The sequence below is a fragment of the Triticum aestivum genome, chromosome 2D (genome assembly GCF_018294505.1).
Source record: "Triticum aestivum cultivar Chinese Spring chromosome 2D, IWGSC CS RefSeq v2.1, whole genome shotgun sequence".
NCBI lineage: Eukaryota > Viridiplantae > Streptophyta > Magnoliopsida > Poales > Poaceae > Triticum > Triticum aestivum.
Window position 1 is genome coordinate 67072621 of NC_057799.1, and position 19504 is coordinate 67092124.

General features: G+C 47.3%; 1 protein-coding gene across 1 annotated transcript; it reads right to left on the reverse strand.

Moving 5' to 3' along the window:
* Positions 1–5302: 5302 nt before the first annotated feature.
* On the reverse strand, positions 5303–8037 carry LOC123055659 (protein FAR1-RELATED SEQUENCE 5-like). Its single transcript, XM_044479574.1, has 5 exons — positions 8010–8037; positions 7855–7933; positions 7685–7769; positions 5886–7612; positions 5303–5804 (listed from the first exon to the last, which is right to left on the reverse strand). The coding sequence occupies exons 1-5, from the start codon at positions 8035–8037 to the stop codon at positions 5303–5305; spliced, it is 2421 nt and encodes an 806-aa protein (XP_044335509.1).
* Positions 8038–19504: the final 11467 nt, after the last annotated feature.

The following is a 19504-nucleotide window of genomic DNA, read 5'->3' on the forward strand; positions in this document are numbered from 1 at the left end:
AAAAATAGGAAGCACGGAAATGAAGCAACCTGAAGCATTGTAGAAGCACAAGTGTTATATATATACATATGAAGCAAATTGTTGAAGAAACACAACTATGATACTTATGAAGCAAACTAATCAAACATATGAAGCATGAAATTTTGGATGCATCATATCGTGCAAATCCAACATAATCTGCATAGTAGAACCATAGAATTTTAAAAGTGGGAATAACAAAAGATTTCTACATGGTTGTTCAGACTCAAATCATGAAGATAGCCATTCCGTCCATAATATATTTGAAGTTTAGGAAGCATGAGGGCGCAATATGAAGCATCGAAATGAAGCAAAACTGAACACACTGAATTACAAGGCTCCCCATAGAATATATACAAACTGAGGATGCAAAAGTACGACATGTATGCAGCATGTCGTATTGACTGACGATCGTCCTTCCGTCCTGGCGAAGAAGGGACGCCGGAGCCAACCAACGGCAACATCAACCTCCTCTGCAGCGTTGGCACGGCTCCCGGCTACCTCCTCGGCAGAACAAAAAAGGCTGACATGAATTAGAACATACATGGGGAAGGAAGCTACGGGCACATATATAAGAACAATGAAGCATGAAATCTGAAGCCAAAATCTGTTGCCACCACAACATAGATGTGACATATTGGAAGCATCCTATTATGGAAAAAATAGCACATCTATTTTCAAGATTTGGGTGCTGCAATTTGTAATGTACATATCAATATCATCAACCTAATTGGAGTTATGTGAGCTTACATGCACTAAAGTTGTGGACAAACACAAAATCATCGCACGTCCATTTGAATAAAAGTACACTACAATTCAAACATGTCGATTTGTACTTCAACATTACAGAACCTAGTGCTTGTATTATTTGTACTTTGATACAATAAAGACATCGAAGGCTCAATTAAGTTGAAGATGCAAGTCATGGGTGGTAGAGTCGTACACACCTGGTGCCTGCAAGATGACCTGGTTGATCCTCTCGGTAACCTAGGGAGGCAAATAACATGGTGCAGATGGCATGCACGGCCACCTGATGTTGGGCTGGCGCATCAAAGAGGTCACGCGGGGGGCACATAGGTGGTTCAGATCTGGGCGCTGTGGTGGATGATCTGCTCGGAGACGACGCTGGCTCGAAGCACGGTGCGCAGGGGATGTAGTTCTGGCGGCGCTGTCGGAGAGGACATAGTAACAGTGTCCCGACGGATTGCGAGAACGGAGGCGAGATCCGACAGGGAAAGGCAGAGGAACAGGGGATACGGAGAGAGATGGACGGGGGCGAGGGATTAGGGGAAGTTATGGTAATGTGGCTCCAAGAAAATTGGCGGGGTGAGGCTCAGCCGTGGGATTAAACAAGCATCAACGAAGCATTAGTGGTCTAAGGATTGATTTGTATCAGATGTATGATTAGGCCCCGTTCGGATCCTCTCCAACTCCTCCAAATAGCCAACTTCCGCTTCTCCTGCCAAATCCTACTTCTCGTAGAAAAAGGGCTCCAAAGAAAATGTTCGGAAGGTCAGCTCCACTTCAAGTTAGTTTAGTTGGGCTGGTAGCCCAATAAACTTGCTTCGGGCCCATTCGAAGGAAAGGCATGCCACGTTTCGACCAGAATTGCAAAGTATCTGGGAGAAAGACATGACTAGTGAACTGGTAAGCTGCCCCCCGGTCACTTGGCGGTGGCATATCAGTAATTATCTCCAACTCCTCCTCCTTCGATTTTTGGGAGCGGGGTTGCCCCAGCTTCTCGTTTTTGCACTGCGAGGGGACATCGCTCCGCGAAGCTGGCTTCTTGAAGCCGTGGCATTCGGGCCGTCTCCAGCGCGGAGCCGCAGAAGCTGGGAGCAGGACAAGATCCGAACGGGGCCTAAGTGTTTCCCTAAATTTTATTCACTTCATGGCAGCGGCATCTTATTCGTGCTAATTCTGGCTGTTGCGGCCTGTGGATCAAGCCACCTACATCCGCATCAATCCGTTTCCAGGTTCTTCTGTTCCTGTATTAACAATTTTTATGCAGCTTGTTTGGTGACATGTCTACAAGAAAGTATTTGTCTTGGTAGTGATTAAAGGAAGGAAGAAAAATGGATAGATGAGCTGGTAGAATCCCAGAAAGGATCAATCGCTTCGTTTTCCTTTTTTTGGCGGGTAATGGCTAAGTTTTTCAAAAGTAGTAATTCTTTGCACTTGACTGTAGTAAATGTCGAAGAGCAAAAACTGACAATATTTATGTTGCTGCTGATGATACCAACAAGGGTGATAATAGTTGTAGTAAACAAAAAACCTAGCTCACTCACCAAACTCAGAAATACCGTGTGTCGATAAATAACAATCATTCATTGTTTGTTTTGTTTTGCAGAAAAAAAGATATCTTCATTGTAACAATTACAAAATCGAGCTGTTCTGGAGCTATATTGTTCCATCAATCTACACTATGTACTGGATTGCTTCTAATTTTCAAAATAAATAAAATTTGAGATTTTTTGTGTCAAGAAGGGCCCCATGTTCTTGTCTTGCCCCTGGGCCCCGTTTATCTGTGGACCGGCCCTGCGCTCTTATCAGCGTCAACTCTCAGAACCTTGTCGAGCTCTATCTCCAGCTCCCATCCCATCTCCTCAGAGAGCATGAGCCGGGGGGGATGTCATATATGCATGCCCAAATGGGCATCACATTCACAACCACATTAGCAGTTTTACCTTGGCCATCAAACGGGACGATCAGGAACGCACCCTTTTGGTGGGTCCATAGCCCGTTCTCCAGGACGAAGCGCCTGTCTCCTTCGCGCTCAAACTCCAGCATGAACCTGTTGTTGCAGAGCAGGGTGTAGGCAATGCATCCACGAAGGCCCCATTTGCTTTTTAGCTCTCCAAACAACCCCTCTGTACTGAAGGGCAACACAGAAAATAAGTAGCCAACAGCTAGCCAACGGGTACGCATAGCAGCTCGTGCCCTGGTGAGGTCCACAGCTCCACGACGTCGAAGGTCTGAACCTCCATCGCCGACGTAGCAGGGGCATGCTGGGTCTCCATTAGGGAGGCCTCCCTCTGTCCATGCGAGGAGGATCCCTTTCTAGCCTCCTGCCCGCACGTTCATTGCCATTTGAGGCGACCACCTCCAGCTTGCTCTCTGTCGCAGCCTTCTTCACCTTTCTGTCAACAGTGTTCTCCATGGTGCAGATGTGGTGGTGGTGGGGGGTTGCTTGTAGGTCTGTGATGCGCAAGTTGATATCATCATCTTACCAGTTTTTATACCCCAGCCATATTGGTTTTCCAAAGGCATTAGATCATCTCTGAATGATACATTCCACACTATGTCATCGGGTGGATCCTCTGTCTGGGTGAGATTGATATGGGTCTGATCTTGTGACAAAACAGTGCTTGGTAGACCATTCATAGCATCCGAAATGGGGTTATTTTCCTTAATCGATCCCCGCTTTGTTGGGGCTTTATTTGATCTGTGTAACCACTTGGTACCGAATCTCTGCGATTCTGATGATATCCTAAGGCTGAACCTTTAACACCAAAGTGCTTTCTTTCATACTCTCGTACCATATCGACAATTGATACTATGCATGCAATTTCCTGATCACATTCCTGACTTTGAGTAGGGCGAGCAGGAGAGGGCTCACAGGTGTTTATGCACTTTCTGGTGCTGGATCTATTGCTGGTCTGGTGCTCCAGTCCCATTCATCTCGCGGGATCATCTCTCCTGACCCGTTGTCCTGCAGAGATTTCCGGATCCAGTCCATTCCTTCTTTGACTCAGCCTAGAGTTGCATTTGGTTGAGATCCACTTGAGCCCCCATCCATGCCCTACGCGCCTTTCCTTGCTATCCTCTGGGCAATCAGCGAACGGATCATCCCTGCCATCTTCTTCCGGATCTTGTGGAGACCCAGCGGGTCCTCCTCGACGAGTGCGCGGTGGGGCGGGGGGACATGCGCTCTCACCTACTGGTTCAGGCCGATGGCAGAGGGTTCCGGCGGTGGTACTGGGTTACCGAAGGCGGATATCTGGGGGATCGCCTCCATAGGGGGAGGGGGCGTAATTTGCGCTACTCATTTCACCACACTAAATTTTCTCATATAACATGATCCCTCCAATTTTGCTTATTGGCAACATATTTGGTGAATCCTACCTAGTTCGTGTATCCGTGTAGCCATTCCGTTTCAACCCCACGATCTCAATCCCGAGCATCACGTGCAGCCTAGGGACTAATTACGTTTAGATGCCCGCTTTGTAATCTAACAACCATCTTGCTTCACAGAAAACCCCCAAAACCTTTTACCCAAGAGTAGCCCGACTGCTTCTGCGCGTCTTCCGCCGCCGCAGCCGCCGCCGTCGTGTGCTCCGATTTCCGTCGACTCGATCCCGACGTCGTCCGGCGCCCGTGACAAAGCAAACCAAGCGGATGCCTCGACGGCGGGTCCATGACGAACTGACGTTGTTCGGCGCCGGCGACGAACCGGCCCGGGCGGTCGTCTCGGAGGCAAGGCCATGACGAACTGTCGTCGTTCGGCTCCGGTGACGAAGCCTCTCAGATCAGGCGCTATCTCCCTGGATGGCCTACCCCGACAAGGGTGATTCCTTCAGAGGAAGTTGTAGCCTCTCGTCTGCAGGAAGGCTGTAACAGATGAACTTGTGCAAGTACTGTCCTGTAGCATTCGGCTGACTGACATGCACATTACTAGTGCAAAAGCCCGTAGCAGTAAACTGTATCAATTTTTGCAGCATAATGAATGGCAATGGCAGGTTCAAATCAGAGGCTTTGCTTGAGCTTTTTCCTGTTAGTTTGCTTGGCATTTGGTAAAAAAAGAGTCCTCTTTGCTGTTGCCAAGAAGGCTAGTGACTTATTGAGTTATGCGTTAGTAAAACAGGCGACCATTTCAGTAAAGCTTTGAAGTACAGAAGAGGCCTGCGATGGCTATGCAGTTTTGCGATCAAAGCTATAAGCAAAAGTCACCATCATAAGTTTTCTGAACACCTACAAACTTCATTATGTGCTACTGGACAATGCAAGTCTGATCAAAAAAATCGGGAGGAAATAAACATGCAGTATTGCCACAGTAAAAGTTTTAATATTATAAAAAGAAATTTAATCATGCTTGCCTAGCTGGTAAAAATGTCTGAAATTGATAAATATGTTTGATATTCTGTAGCAATTTGACAAGCATTAAACTTGTCAGAAATCAAGTCAACTTTAATTTGACACGACGCAAATTCTCATCCATTACATAATTCACTAGCTCAGAGTGTGCATGATAATATAGATAAAAACATTCTTTGCTTGGACTGTATCAGGAGGCACCATTTGGCTGCATATCTTGCAAAGTCACACTCCCTCCTTTTTTGCTTGGACAATTACGACTATCATGAAATACCATTTGCTTGCACGTCTTGCACAAGCGTGCGACCTTTGCCTTGCCTTCTTTGTCCTTATTTTTCTGAACCCTCTCCTTGATCTCCTTTCCTCGCTTTATTCTTTTGCATCTCCCCACGGTACGAACATCAGTCGGCGGATGAATATGAACTTCAGTGGGAATATTGCAACCAATAAAAGCCTCATATTCCTCTTGCCTAGTGCTTTGGGTGGCTTCAGGGATCATTTGGCCCAAAGGCGCCTCAATGTTCATCACACTTGATGTTAAGAAGTCCAATGCTTCATCTGAATGTTTCGCCTTTTGAATAAGCTCTTCCATCTTATCTCGTACAACTGAAATCTTCTTTCTTGTGGCCGCATCAAGTGAATCCATGGGCTTTTCTTCTAGTAGGTTCCCCTGTTCATCATAAACATTCTCCCTGCAAAACAAAAGAATGTTGCTAGTCATATGATTATGGAATAACAATAAGAAATCGGTTGGCATGCATTACTGTTTTTACCTTTTGCACCTTTTCTGCCATCTTTTCATAATGTAGTAGCTAGGAAGCTCATTTTGGTTTTCAATCCTCAAAACTTGGATAATATGGCGACATGGAATACCGAGTGACTCAAATAACTTGCACGAACAATTTGCTATCATGCTTCCAATGTCATAGCAAACCTCCCTAATCTTACCAGACCGACCTCTCAGGGTCACATTTTTTACCCCCACACCTTGTGTAATATTCTGAACACAACAATGGTCTCTAGCAGCAATAACTTGTAGCTGAAATTTCTCGAACACCTCATATGTGAATACCTCACTACCTTGTTTCTCCATTGTCCATGGCGTAAATAGTTGTGGGGTGGTATGTATGCTTCTGTTGTCTGCCATGAATTCTTCCTCACGTTGACATTCTAAAGCTGTGTCAAACCTAAGCCAAAACTCAACAAAAGCAAGCCTTCGATGAATGAAGTGGTTAAAAAACGAATTTGCACTTTCTGATCTTGAAGTGGTTCGGAGAATGCCCGCTAGAGATATATCCATAAAGTACGCCGGTATCCATTTATCTCGAATGCTAAACCTTTTACTCAACCACTCATTTTCCTCCAACCCAAAATCTGTAATGATGGAATTCCATTGTGACTCAAGCTCTATTGAAGTTTCCGAACCCCAAACACATGAGTTCAATCTCGTCCAAAATTCAGAATCTTCTCTAATCATAGGTCCAACTTTTTCAGGAACCTTTTCCATTATATGCCACATGCACAACCTATGAACGGTTGTTGGAAGAACTTCGTCAATACCATTCTTGATGCTAGTGGCTTCATCGGTTATGATGAGTCTAGGTGCTATCCCTCCCATTGCAATTAAGAAGGTCTCAAATAACCAAATGTATGACTCATCCTTCTCATTTGATAAGAATGCAGTAGCAAAAAATACACTTTGTAAGTGATGATTAACCCCAGTAAATGGTGCAAATATCATGTTGTACTGATTAGTGGTGTATGTAGAATCAAAGGATATGACATCACCAAAGTGACTATAGTTCTTCCTGCCCGTGGCATCCGCCCAAAACACACGCATTAGCTTCCCCTCATCATTCACATCAAAATCATAGAAAAATGCTGAATTCACTTCCTGCTTTCTAGCTAATTGGGCCACAAACATTTGAGCATCTGCATCTCTGATTTTATACCTGAGTGCTTGGTAGTAATTCTGCAAGTCCCTCTTTGAGCAGCCAACATTCGGAATTCCGCCATCGCTAACTTGCAGGAGCCTATATGCTTGAGAGGTTCCAATGCTTGCCTTATGACATGCGTATAAAGTATTCTTTGCCCTCTCACTAACTGTACGATCCGATCTGATCAAATGATGCTTATCAGGTGATACAAGACCATGAACGTGGTGCTCAACCCATGAGTCTATCTTGTAGGTGTTATCCCCACAAAGTCTAACAAAGATATGGGCATCACAACCGCATCGCGTATTTGTCTGCTTACGCCTCTTCTTCAAGGGGTCATCTATCTCCTTACTATCTTTTGACTTGAATCCTTCCCTATTACACATGAAACGCTTAGTCCGGACCACCTTATTATCAATCTTTTTCTGTTGTCCGATTCGAACACCAAAACCTGATTCATGTGCATATGCCTTGTAGAATTTCTCTACTGCCTCGAGTCCTTCAAATGCCATACCCACTTTAGGCTTCAAGTGCTCATCACATTCAGGTGTAAAAGATGAAGACTGCAATGTCAGGAATAAACCAGAATAAGCACTTCATGCATAGTTTCAGTTGTTAGTGCAAACTGAACTTACAAAGAGGGGTACGTCAGTGTTCTTTTGGGGTGTACTAAGTCCTCCATGGCTCATATGCATTTGAACGTTATTGATTGGATCGATACTGCTGCACACATGGCCACATGATTAGCCTTTCAACCTACACTCACACGTGTATACACACGGACTGAATTTGTGTGTAGTTTTACCTGAAACTTTTGATGCCCTCCGTGTCGCTGATTGCAAATGACATCGTTGTACTTGCTAGTTGCTCATTGGTAGTTGCCGCTGCAGCAAAGTATTACCAGTTATAGGGGAGATAGGTCTACGTAGAGAAGTACATGCACAACAGACTGATGCGTACAGCGTTTGCCGATGGTTGTCAGGTTCATGTTAACGTGGGATCAGACAAGCATGTACAAGACTGGGACGGTACCTGCCTCTCGTGGGTGCCGGACGACGTCGGGATCGAGTCGACAGAAATCGGAGCACACGACGGCGGCGGCGGCGCAAGACGCGTAGAAGCAGTCGGGCTACTCTTGGGTAAAAGGTTTTGGGGGTTTTCTGTGAAGTAAGATGGTTGTTAGATTACAAAGCGGGCGTCTAAACGTAATTAGTCCCTAGGCTGCACGTGATGCTCGGGATTGAGATCGTGGGGTTGAAACGGAACGGCTACACGGATACACGAACTAGGTAGGATTCATCAAATATGTTGCCCTAGTATAGTACTTAACCAATGAGGCTATTACTTATTTATACTCCCTCCATCCACGAATAAGGTGGCTCGTAGTGGGTAGTATCATGAGTTAGTATCATGCATATGATACTAGTGTATGATACTATCTTCGCAATGCATAGTATCATAGATAACTTTATTTATTGTCATGCAAGACACATATTAGTATATTATTTATTATGATACGGTATTATGATATGTTACTCAACCTTTAGTTTCTTCATTTAATTATGCCACCTCATCAAAGTTGTCTAGTTAGTATGCATGATACTAGTTATAATACTACCATTACGGGCAGCCTCAATGTACATATGGAATATGACAGATTATAGAGTGGAGTAAAACATGCATTGGGAAGGCGCAAGCCGCCAACTCTCTCCTCTTTAATTACCCACCCGCAATGAGCAAAGTGCATGTAGAAAGTGAGGAGACCATGTGTTGAATGTTGTTGGTCTTGATTACTGTGTGATGAAAGAGACATTTTCTGAACTTCAAAGTGCATTGGAAAGATAAAAGTATACTCTTTTGTGGACAGATTTTAAATGCCAAATGTCCACTTACATGTGGACGGAGGGAGTAGGTTTTTCAGGTGGCCGAGTACCATCACGGTTGTCGATGATCCCTAGATGTCTCATGGCTCCGATTTCATAACTAGATGACCCGATGCGTCATTGACGGAGAGACCAACTACATCCCAAAAGTTAAGCAAACTATTTGAAAATGTAACCAAAAAGTCAGGAAACAAAAAGCTAAGTAAACTATTTGAATTTTTTCCTTAACTGTCTATAACTACGCAAAAATCTACTACAAGTTGAAAGCTAAACAAACTATTTGAAAGTTTTTTTCATCAACTGTGCAAAGTCTAACTACAGCCGAAAATACCTCTGCATGAATGATTAAGAATAAATATACATGACCCGTTGCGCATTGACGCAAAGACTAGCTACAGCTGGAAAGTTAAGCAATACTATGGGCGTATAGCAAACATTCCTTAACGATGATCGTTGCTCATGTCCTTCTTTGGCCGGACACGCCACCCAATAGTCGGGACACCGGCATGTGGGCCAGTGTGGGGTTTGGTCGGGTGACTTCGTTTCCCTTTGATTGAACCTTTGAGGTTTAGAATGTGCTCCACTTCCTTCTCCACTTTCTCCTGGATGCGCATCATAATCATCATCTCATTAATGTTCGTCCTCCAAACCTCCGAATCAAATAACTTCTATTAAATTAACTCAAGTTCTTTGTGTTGATGCTCCTCACCCTTCGAACTGTCTAAATTCACCATTTTGCCTACAAAATAACAAAAATACATTCGGACAATTTATTGAACACATAGAGGGCAAGGTGTAATCCAAGAAGAGCCGAACATAATGCAGCGATGTCTGGTGTGGCGAGACTGCCCGGAAGGAGTTTTGTAGCGATGGTGGTGGCACAGAGGGGCCTAAGCGGTGGTGGAGGTTGGGTGGCGCAAAGCTAGTGGAGGGCCGACGCGGACGAGGGAGAAAGAGGAGAGGAAAGGGCTAGTCTGACCAGGTTTTTTTGGGGGGGCATGAAATTTATGGTGGGTCGTATCTGTCGGACCTAATGTTGCGAACGCGCCCGGGCGCGTCGGTCCTCCTCATATCCGCCCCAAATATGGATTGAATATGGTGGTGCCGGTCAGCTCGGACATATAGGACCGGTTTGAGGAGTCCGGCTGACTCGCTATTTTGTGACCGATCACTAAATGAGCCTTTCGCCCGGATGTATAAGGGTCACCTGAGGAGATCAGATGTAGATGATGTAAGACTATACGACTATGTAGCAAACAACGCACATGGTAGTATACTAGCAAAAGGGTCCGTGTGTTGCAACAGGGAAAAAAAATCATAATCTCAAATAGCCATGATCACATTTAGCTACAACACCAAGATACACTATCATTCTCATTTTCATGAAATCATGAATATTTTTTTAAACTCGTGAACATATTTGAAATCGTGAACATTTTTCAAATTCATGAACACTTTTACAAATTTTCCAACATTTTCTTAAACCAAGAACATTTTTTGAATTCATTAACATTTTATACTATTTGCAAACATTTTTTAAAAATTATGAACATTTCTAACCCTTTTCTTGAATTGGCGAACATTTCTAGAATGGACGAAAATTATTTTAGAAATTGGTGGAACAATTTTTTAAATTCATGAACATTTTTTTATTTAACGGACATTTTTTGATAAACTAAATTTTTGAAAAATCATGAACATTTTTGTATTTCCTGAAAAGTTGTTTTCTAAATTTTATTTTTTTAATAAGAAAACATTTTCATAAAATCCTGAACTTTTTTAATCCACAAAACATTTTATTTCAAAATTCTCATTTTTTTAATTTTTGGAACTTTTTTAAGTCTTGAATTATTGAAAGTAGAAAACAAAATAAAATAAAAAATACATACCTGATCTCTTTTTTTTTGAATTGGTGAAGGAAATATGCCCTAGAGGCAATAATAAAGTTATTATTTATTTCCTTATTTCATGATAAATGATGTAGAATTTTTCTGGAAAGCATATAGGAGTGTTTGAAAGAAGTTTTTCAAAGAAAGACCTCGATGAAGCTGCTTACATATTGAGTATAAAGATCTATAGAGATAGATCAAGACGCTAGATAAGATTTTTCGATGAGTACATACCTTAACAAGATTTTGAAGTAGTTCAAAATAGAACAGTCAAAGAAGAAGTTCTTGCCTGTGTTGCAAGGTGTGAAATTGAGTAAGACTCAAAACCCGACCACGACAGAAGATAGAAACAGAATGAAAGTCATTCCCTATGCCTCAGCCATAGGTTCTATAAAATATGTCATGCTGTGTACCAGATCTATTGTATACCCTACACTGAGTTTGGCAAGGGAGTACAATAGTGATCTAGGAGTAGATCACTGGACAACGGTCAAAATTATCCTTAGTGGAATAAGGATATGTTTTTCGATTATGGAGGTGAGAAAAGGTTCGTCGTAAAGGGTTACGTCGATGCAAGCTTTGACACTGGTCCAGATGACTCCGAGTCTCAATCTAGATGCATATTAAAAGTGGGAGCAATTAGCTAGAGTAGCTTTGTGCAGAGCATTGTAGACATAGAAATTTGCAAAATACATACGGATCTGAATGTGGCAGACCCGGTGACTAAACTTCTCTCACAAGCAAAACATGATCACACCTTAGTACTCTTTGGGTGTTAATCACATGGCGATGTGAACTAGATTACTGACTCTAGTAAACCCTTTGAGTGTTGGTCACATGGCGATGTGAACTATGGGTGTTTCACATGGTGATGTGAACTATTGGTGTTAAATCACATGGCGATGTGAACTAGATTATTGACTCTAGTGCAAGTGGGAGACTGAAGGAAATATGCCCTAGAGGCAATAATAAAGTTATTATTTATTTCCTTATTTCATGATAAATGTTTATTATTCATGCTAGAATTGTATTAACCGGAAACATAGTACATGTGTGAATACATAGACAGAACATAAGTGTCCCTAGTATGCCTCTACTTGACTAGCTCATTTATCAAAGATGGTTATGTTTCCTAACCATAGACATGTGTTGTCATTTGATGAACGGGATCTCATCATTAGGAGAATGATGTGATGGACAAGACCCATTCGTTAGCTTAGCATTATGATCGTTTCAGTTTCATTGCTACTGCTTTCTTCATGACTTATACATGTTCCTCAGACTATGAGATTATGCAACTCCCGAAGACCGGAGGAACACCTTGTGTGCTATCAAACGTCACGACATAACTGGGTGATTATAAAGATGCTCTACAGGTGTCTCCGAAGGTGTTTGTTGAGTTGGCATAGATCAAGATTAGGATTTGTCACTCCGTGTATCAGAGAGGTATCTCTGGGCCCTCACGGTAATGCACATCACAATAAGCCTTGCAAGCATTGTGACTAATGAGTTAGTTGCGGGATGATGCATTACGGAACGAGTAAAGAGACTTGCCGGTAATGAGATTGAACTTGGTATTGAGATACCGACGATCGAATCTCGGGCAAGGAACATACCGATGACAAAGGGAACAACGTATGTTGTTATGCGGTTTGACCGATAAAGATCTTCGTAGAATATGTAGGAGCCAATATGAGCATCCAGGTTCCGCTATTGGTTATTAATCAGAGATGTGTCTCGGTCATGTCTACATAGTTCTCGAACCCGTAGGGTCTGCACACTTAACGTTCGATGACAATTTATATTATGAGTTATGTGATTTGATGTACCGAAGGTTGTTCGGAGTCCCGGATGAGGTCGGGGACATGACGAGGTGGCTCGAAATGGTCGAGACGTAAAGATCGATATATTGGAAGGCTATATTCGGACATCGGAAAGGTTCCGAGTGATTCGGCTATTTTTTGGAGTACCGGAGAGTTACGTGAATTCGTATTGGGCCTTAATGGGCCATACGGGAAAGAAGAGAAAGGCCTCAAGGGTGGCCGCGCCCCTTCCCCATGGACTGGTCTGAATTGGACTAGGTAAAGGGGGCGCCCCCTTCCTTCCTTCTCCTTCTCCCTTCCCTTTTTCCTATTCCATGTGGGAGGTGGAATCCTACTAGGACTAGGGAGTCCTAGTAGGACTCCACACGTTGGGCGCGCCCTATGAGGGCCGGCCTCCTCCTCCCTCCATCCTTTATATATGTGGCCAGGGGGCACCCCTTAGACACACAAGTTGATCACTGATCTCTTAGCTGTGTGCGGTGCCCCCTTCCACAGTTACACACCTCGGTCATCTTGTCGTAGTGCTTAGGCAAAGTCCTGCGCCGGTAACTTCATCATCACCGTCACCATGCCGTCATGCTGGCGGAACTCTCCCTCGGCCTCAACTGGATCAAGAGTTCGAGGGACGACACTGAGCTGAACGTGTGCAGATCGCGGAGGTGCCGTGCGTTCGGTACTTGGATCGGTTGGATCACGAAGACGTTCGACTACATCAACCGCGTTACTAAACGCTTCCACTTTCGGTCTACGAGGGTACGTGGACACACTCTCCCGTTCGTTGCTATGCATCACCATGATCTTTCGTGTGCGTAGGAATTTTTTTAAAATTACTACGTTCCCCAACAATTGGAACACCTTGCGTTCCAAGTTTTATGTCGGACCGACCAAATTGGCGGTCACAGCAACGGTTACATTGGGAGGGAGATCAGATAACCAGATACGGTGGCCCCTAAGAGAATTACATTTACCTATGGCCGCCATTTCATGAGGAGGCTTGTTACAAGCACGGGGGTGCTACGTCTAGAGCTTGCGTTGGTTTTCCTTGAAGAGGAAAGGGTGATGCAGCACAGTAGCGTAAGTATTTCCCTCCGTTTTTGAGAACCAAGGTATCAATCCAGTAGGAGGCTGCTCAAAAGTCCCACGCACCTACACAAACAAACAAGAACTCGCAACCAACTCAATAAAGGGGTTGTCAATCCCTTCACGGCCACTTGCGAAAGTGAGATCTGATAGAGATAATATGATAAGATAAATATATTTTTGGCATTTTATGATATAGATAAGAAAAGTAAAGATGCAAATAAAATTAGATGGCCAACTTGTATGATAAAAGATAGACCCGGGGGCCATAGGTTTCACTAGTGGCTTCTCTGAAGATAGCATAAGTATTACGGTGGTGTCGGTGGGAAACGACACCTATGGGATCACAAGAATCCCTTCTGCGGTTGCGGGGCGCTGGGTGGTGAGGATAGCAGGATCAGCAGTCAGTACAAGCACGCAGATCGTTTACCCAGGTTCGGGCCGCAGAGATGCGTAATACCCTAGTCCTGCTTGGATGTGTATATTTGTGTTCATGAGGTTCTCGAACTAGCTACAAGGAGCGTAACTGGTCCCAGAGTCCGAATCCTTCTCCTGGATGCCCTGGGTCTCCTTTTATAGGCAAAGGGATCGCCACAGTGGCACCAGGAGGTGCCATCGGGGTACTGTGGCTAAGCTTATCGCTAGCCATTACGGGAGAACACGCATTTAATGCGCCCCTGACGTGTCCCCTCCACTTTACCGCCGCTTCGCCTCGTCTTGACACGCGTCTGGGCCAGCGAGGTGGTGGCGCCATGTAGGCAGGCAAGCAGCTGAGGTGGCGCGGTGGTGGAGCCTTCACGAAGACCTGCATGCCACCACGTAGGCACGTGCTGAGTTGGCGGAGGAGCCTTGCGTTGACACGCAGGTGCCTGCTCGGCTGGTGGGCTGGCAGCTGCATGGGATTGGTGGCGAAAAGCTTGGCGGGTGCGGGCCTGGCTGCGGCCTCGCGGACGCCCTCGGCAAGGGCCTTGCCGAGGCCCCGGCAAGGTTCTTGCTGTGGCGTTGCGTTCGTCCCCGGCAAGAATCTTGCCAAGGGTCTTGTGGGTTTCCTCGGCAAGGATCTCGCCGAGGCTCGCCGTCTTCCACTCTTCTGATTAAGAGTGTTGTTCTTGTCTTCACAAAGATCTACATACCACCATGGAGGTGCCTCCCGAGCCCTGGCCCAACGTGGCTGATGGTGTTGGAAACCGTGGGCTCAAGGGTGGCTCGCTCCACTGGCGTTGGACGTGCTGCCCCGGCAAGGGTCTTGCCGGGGAAACCTGCTTCGTCCATCTACTCTCTGTGGCCTCGGTCTTGGCGTTGCTTTTTGGTTTTTTTGTGGCTCCGGCCCTCTCCCTTGCCCTGCTTAGTGTGGTCGTGGCCGCGCGGCTCTGACTGCCCGTGCACTTGGTAAGGGGTACTGAAATAGAACCCTATTTTAGTACACCGACAGGAGCCCCCGGGCCTGGGCCAAACATAAGCGCGGTGCGGTTGTTGGGCTAGGCCCAAAAACAGTGTGCGGGCAGGCGGGGCGGTTTTTTACCGTGGCCACTTTCCGTCCGCTGCGCTTCCCCACGACCTGCGTTGATTGCGTGATGTGGGGGTCGCGCGCGCGGGTGACCGAAGCATGCTGACTCCATATGTGGTGAACAGTAAAGAGGCGGCCTGCGTGTCCCTTCGAGACCGCTGGGTCGCTGCTCATTTACTCTTCCCCACTTGGGGAACCGTTGATCCACACGTCCCATTACGTCCGTCTCTTGCGCCATGTTCGCTGCATGCAGAGCGAATGGCAGGCGCGTGGGATACGGGAAGTTACACGTGCGTGGGTCGTTTCCCACACGCCTTCAATTGGGCGGGGAGGGCGGTCGACGACCCCGCCCGTTGTCACTTCAATGAGCCGGATTGGCCGAAAGGGGTGGCCGAGCCCCGCCCCCGCCTCTTTATAAAGAGGGGAGCAGGATGAACGAGGCCTCTCAATCCTTCGTCACATGCTTCTCTCCATTCCTGCTCTTTCCTTCCTTCTGTCATGGCGAGGGGGCGTGGCAATGCTTCATCGGTGGCGGCGAGGGTCTCGGCTAGACAACGCGTCGCTTCTCCCCAAGAGCTCGTGGCGGCAGAGCCAGCCGTTAGAGGAAGGGGGAGGGGGCAAGCTCGAGGCCGTCGCGGTGCTCGGGGAAGAGGAGGACGGGGTGGCGCATCGGCCTCACCTCCGCCAGCGGCCCCTTCCCCGGTGGAGGGCCACGTCGGGGACAACCCCCATGAGTTCTTCCTCAGGCTGCGCCAGCCGCTGTGCCGTCGTCTTCATCTCCCAACCCCATTTGTGCGGGAGATGGAGCTGCACCCGCCGCAGGCACTGCGGCTGCATATGAGGGGCCGACGTCGAGTTCCCCGCCCCTCACGTCATGTATCTTTGCCGAGGGTGGAAGACCTTTGCTCGCATCCACAGCCTGACAGAGGGGCTCACTCTCCATTTCAAGTTAATGGAGGGCGGCCTCCTCTCCGTCAAGGCCTTTGGGCACTTCGGGACTCGCGTAAGGTGCTGCGTGGAGAGCTCCTCTGATGGCGAAGACTCTTCCTCGAGCGAGAGTGACGAGGAGGACAACGGGGCAGAAGACGGGACGAGTCCGACTAGGCGTTGGATGCCCTGTGCCTGGGTGGGTGTGGCAGCAGCAGCATGTGCACCTGGCCGCTCCTCCGGCGGGATTTGTCGGGGGAGGGGCCAGCTCCTTGAACTTCTCGGGGTCGTCTCCTTGGGCGGCTGGTGTTGGGAGGCTGCGGAAGAGGAAGAGGGTGGGCGGCGACACCGTCAAGTCAGAGTACGCAGGCACCGACGCCTTCATCGCGTATTGACGTCCTGCCGCCTCGTCTTCCAGCTCTTCCCCTGGCACCGTCATCACCAGCCAGCCTTTGGACGGCCACCGAGACGTTCTCTTGGTGCTTTCTGCTGCTCGTAGCTCGCCTAGGCGCCCCTTTTGCCCCTTTTCGCTTCCTTGACTTGCCTCCTGAGGAGAGGGACAAGAAAGGGATTATGGGCACCTTATCTTTTTTCAACTTGTAAGCCTGCGGGCATTAGTAGAATTTAAAGCTTGTAATCCCCCTTGCTCATGTTTTTCATTCCATATGAACTGTACCTGTATGGTATGTTTTTAATGAAAAAGGGATGTTTGCCGGGTTTTTCGTTCGTGGGTGAAGCCCGCGACAAGGAGCGAATCCTTGTTATTATTTCAGGTAAACGTTTTTCGCCCAGCAACAGGCCTTGCCGTTGAGGGAGTCCTGGATAAGGGGGTATCCAGACAGCCGGACTGTATACATCGTCCGGACTATTAAAGCTTGAAGATACAAGACTCAAGACTTCGGCCCGTGTTCGGATGGGGCTCTCCTTGGCGTGGAAGGCAAGCTTGGCGATCCGATATTATGTTTCCTTCCTTGTAACCGACTCCATGTAAACCCTAGCCCTCTCCGGTGTCTATATAAACCGGAGAGGTTGGTCCTTAGAAGGCCGATCACAATTACAATCATACCATCATAGGCTATCTCTTAGCGTTTAGCCTCTATGATCTCGTGGTAGATCTACTCTTGTACTACCCATATCTTCAATATTAATCAAGCAGGACGTAGGGTTTTACCTCCATCAAGAGGGCCCGAACCTGGGTAAACATTGTGTCCCTCGTTTCCTGTTACCATCGGCCTTGACGCACAGATCGGGACCCCCTACCCGAGATCCGCCGGTTTTGACAGCGACATTGGTGCTTTCATTGAGAGTTCCTCTGTGTCGTCGCCATAAGGCCCGATGGCTCGTCTCGTCGTCAAAGACGACATCACCTGGGGGGGGGGAGCTCTGGCTGTAGGCCAAACTCTCCGATTCGGCGGCTTCATCATGGCCGCCCCATCAGCGGTAGAGCCGACGATGACCTCTCGAGTCATCAATCATAACCTTCACGTCAGTTCAGAACTCGCCGAACATATGAATCCAATGGAGCTCTCCTCCCTTAATGAGCTCTTGGATCGCATCGCCGCTCTGGGAGCCGCTACAGACTATGACCGGATCGGGCTTAAACCCGATCAAAGGGATATCAGATCCCCGCCGGCCACCCACGAGATGGCAGTAGTGGAGGAACCGCACATGGACCGCCCCTCGACTTTGAGGACGAGCTATGTCCGAATCACCGAACTCCCTGAGCCGAATACGTGCTCAAAGGAAGGAATGACCCAGGTCCCGGACTTGGAACCGGGCATTGGGCCAAAGAAATTGGGCGGCACTCCGGAGCCCGAACCGTCAGGCTCGGGACTTCCCACGCCCCTGGGTGTCAGGTCTTAAACCGTCTCTCCCGCATCAGGCAAGAGCCCCAGGAGACTATACATCACTACAGGGCCAGATTCCTCCTTGCGCTTAACAGGGTCAAGGACTGCCACGAGGAGGACGTAGTCTTACTCTTCTGCAAAAACTGCACGGACAAAGGACTCCTTAATGCTATAAACCGCCGTGACATAGTACACTTTGCGGATCTGACACTCATAGTACGGAAGTATTGCGCGATCGAAAGCGCCTGGAAAACCCAAACAGAATTTTGGGAGAGTACGGCTCTCACGAAGACCTTTGTCCGAACTAAATGGGCGAACTCTCGTAAGTCGCCCGATCCCGCCCCAAGAAACCAAAACATATCTCGGGGCAGGGAACCGTATTGGAAGAAAGGCTCAATGGGCCATGTAAACTCCACAGTGCTCCGGGCACGACACCAACTCATAGCCTTAGAGCATGTTGGATACTCCGGCAGGTCGCAAAAAGCGGCGAGGATCTTCTTGCAAGCCATAAAGCAGAACAACATCCCGCCAACGAACACAATGCGGTATTAACAGTCTTCGAGACTTTCGCCTCGAACAATAGGCGCAAGCGGGCTCATCGAAGCTCTGCTGAAATTTGCCATATGGCAAAGATAAACCCCTGGAACGACACTGCTATAACTTTCAATGCCAGTGACGAACCTCGATTCCGGACTGTCCGGGCACCGGCCGCTCTGGTCCTTAGCCCAATCGTGGATGGCTTCTGGCTCACTAAAGTACTCATGGACGGCGGAAGCAGATTAAACTTGATCTATGAAGAAAGGCTCAACAAGATGGGAATTGATAAAAGCCGCATTGAACAAAGCGGCACCACCTTCAGGGGAATCATCCCTAGTCGGGAAGCGAGGTGTGCGGGAAAAATCACACTTGATGTGGTATTCGGCACCCCGGACAATTACAGGTCCGAAGAGATCACATTCCAAGTGCCCCCTTTTAGCAGCGGATACCACGCCCTTTTAGGGCGGGACGCGTTTACAAGCTTTCAAGCCATACCCCATTACGGGTACATGAAGCTTAAAATGCCCAGGCCCAATGGAATCATCACTCTAGCCAGTGATCCGGACGTCGCACTCCGCGCCGAAAACAATACCGCAGCACTGGCCCTGGAGGCATTATCCGAAGCCCTAGCGGCCGGAGAACTAACAACGCTGCGGGCCACCATGGACAGGAACGACGTGATACTCGACAAGCGACCCAAGTCCACCTCATTTAAACCCGCAGACGAAATAGTCAAATTCGAAGTCCATCCAACGGACCCCATGAAGACAGATTCCATCGGGACACAGTTGAGCCCCGCAATGGACGCCGCACTACGAGACTTTTTACACGAGAATTGGGACATTTTCGCCTGGCACCCGTCGGACATGCCGGGCATCCCGCATAGATTGGCCGAGCATCGCCTTAATATACTAAATGGATATAAACCTGTCAAACAGGCCCTAAGGCGGTTCTCAGAGCCC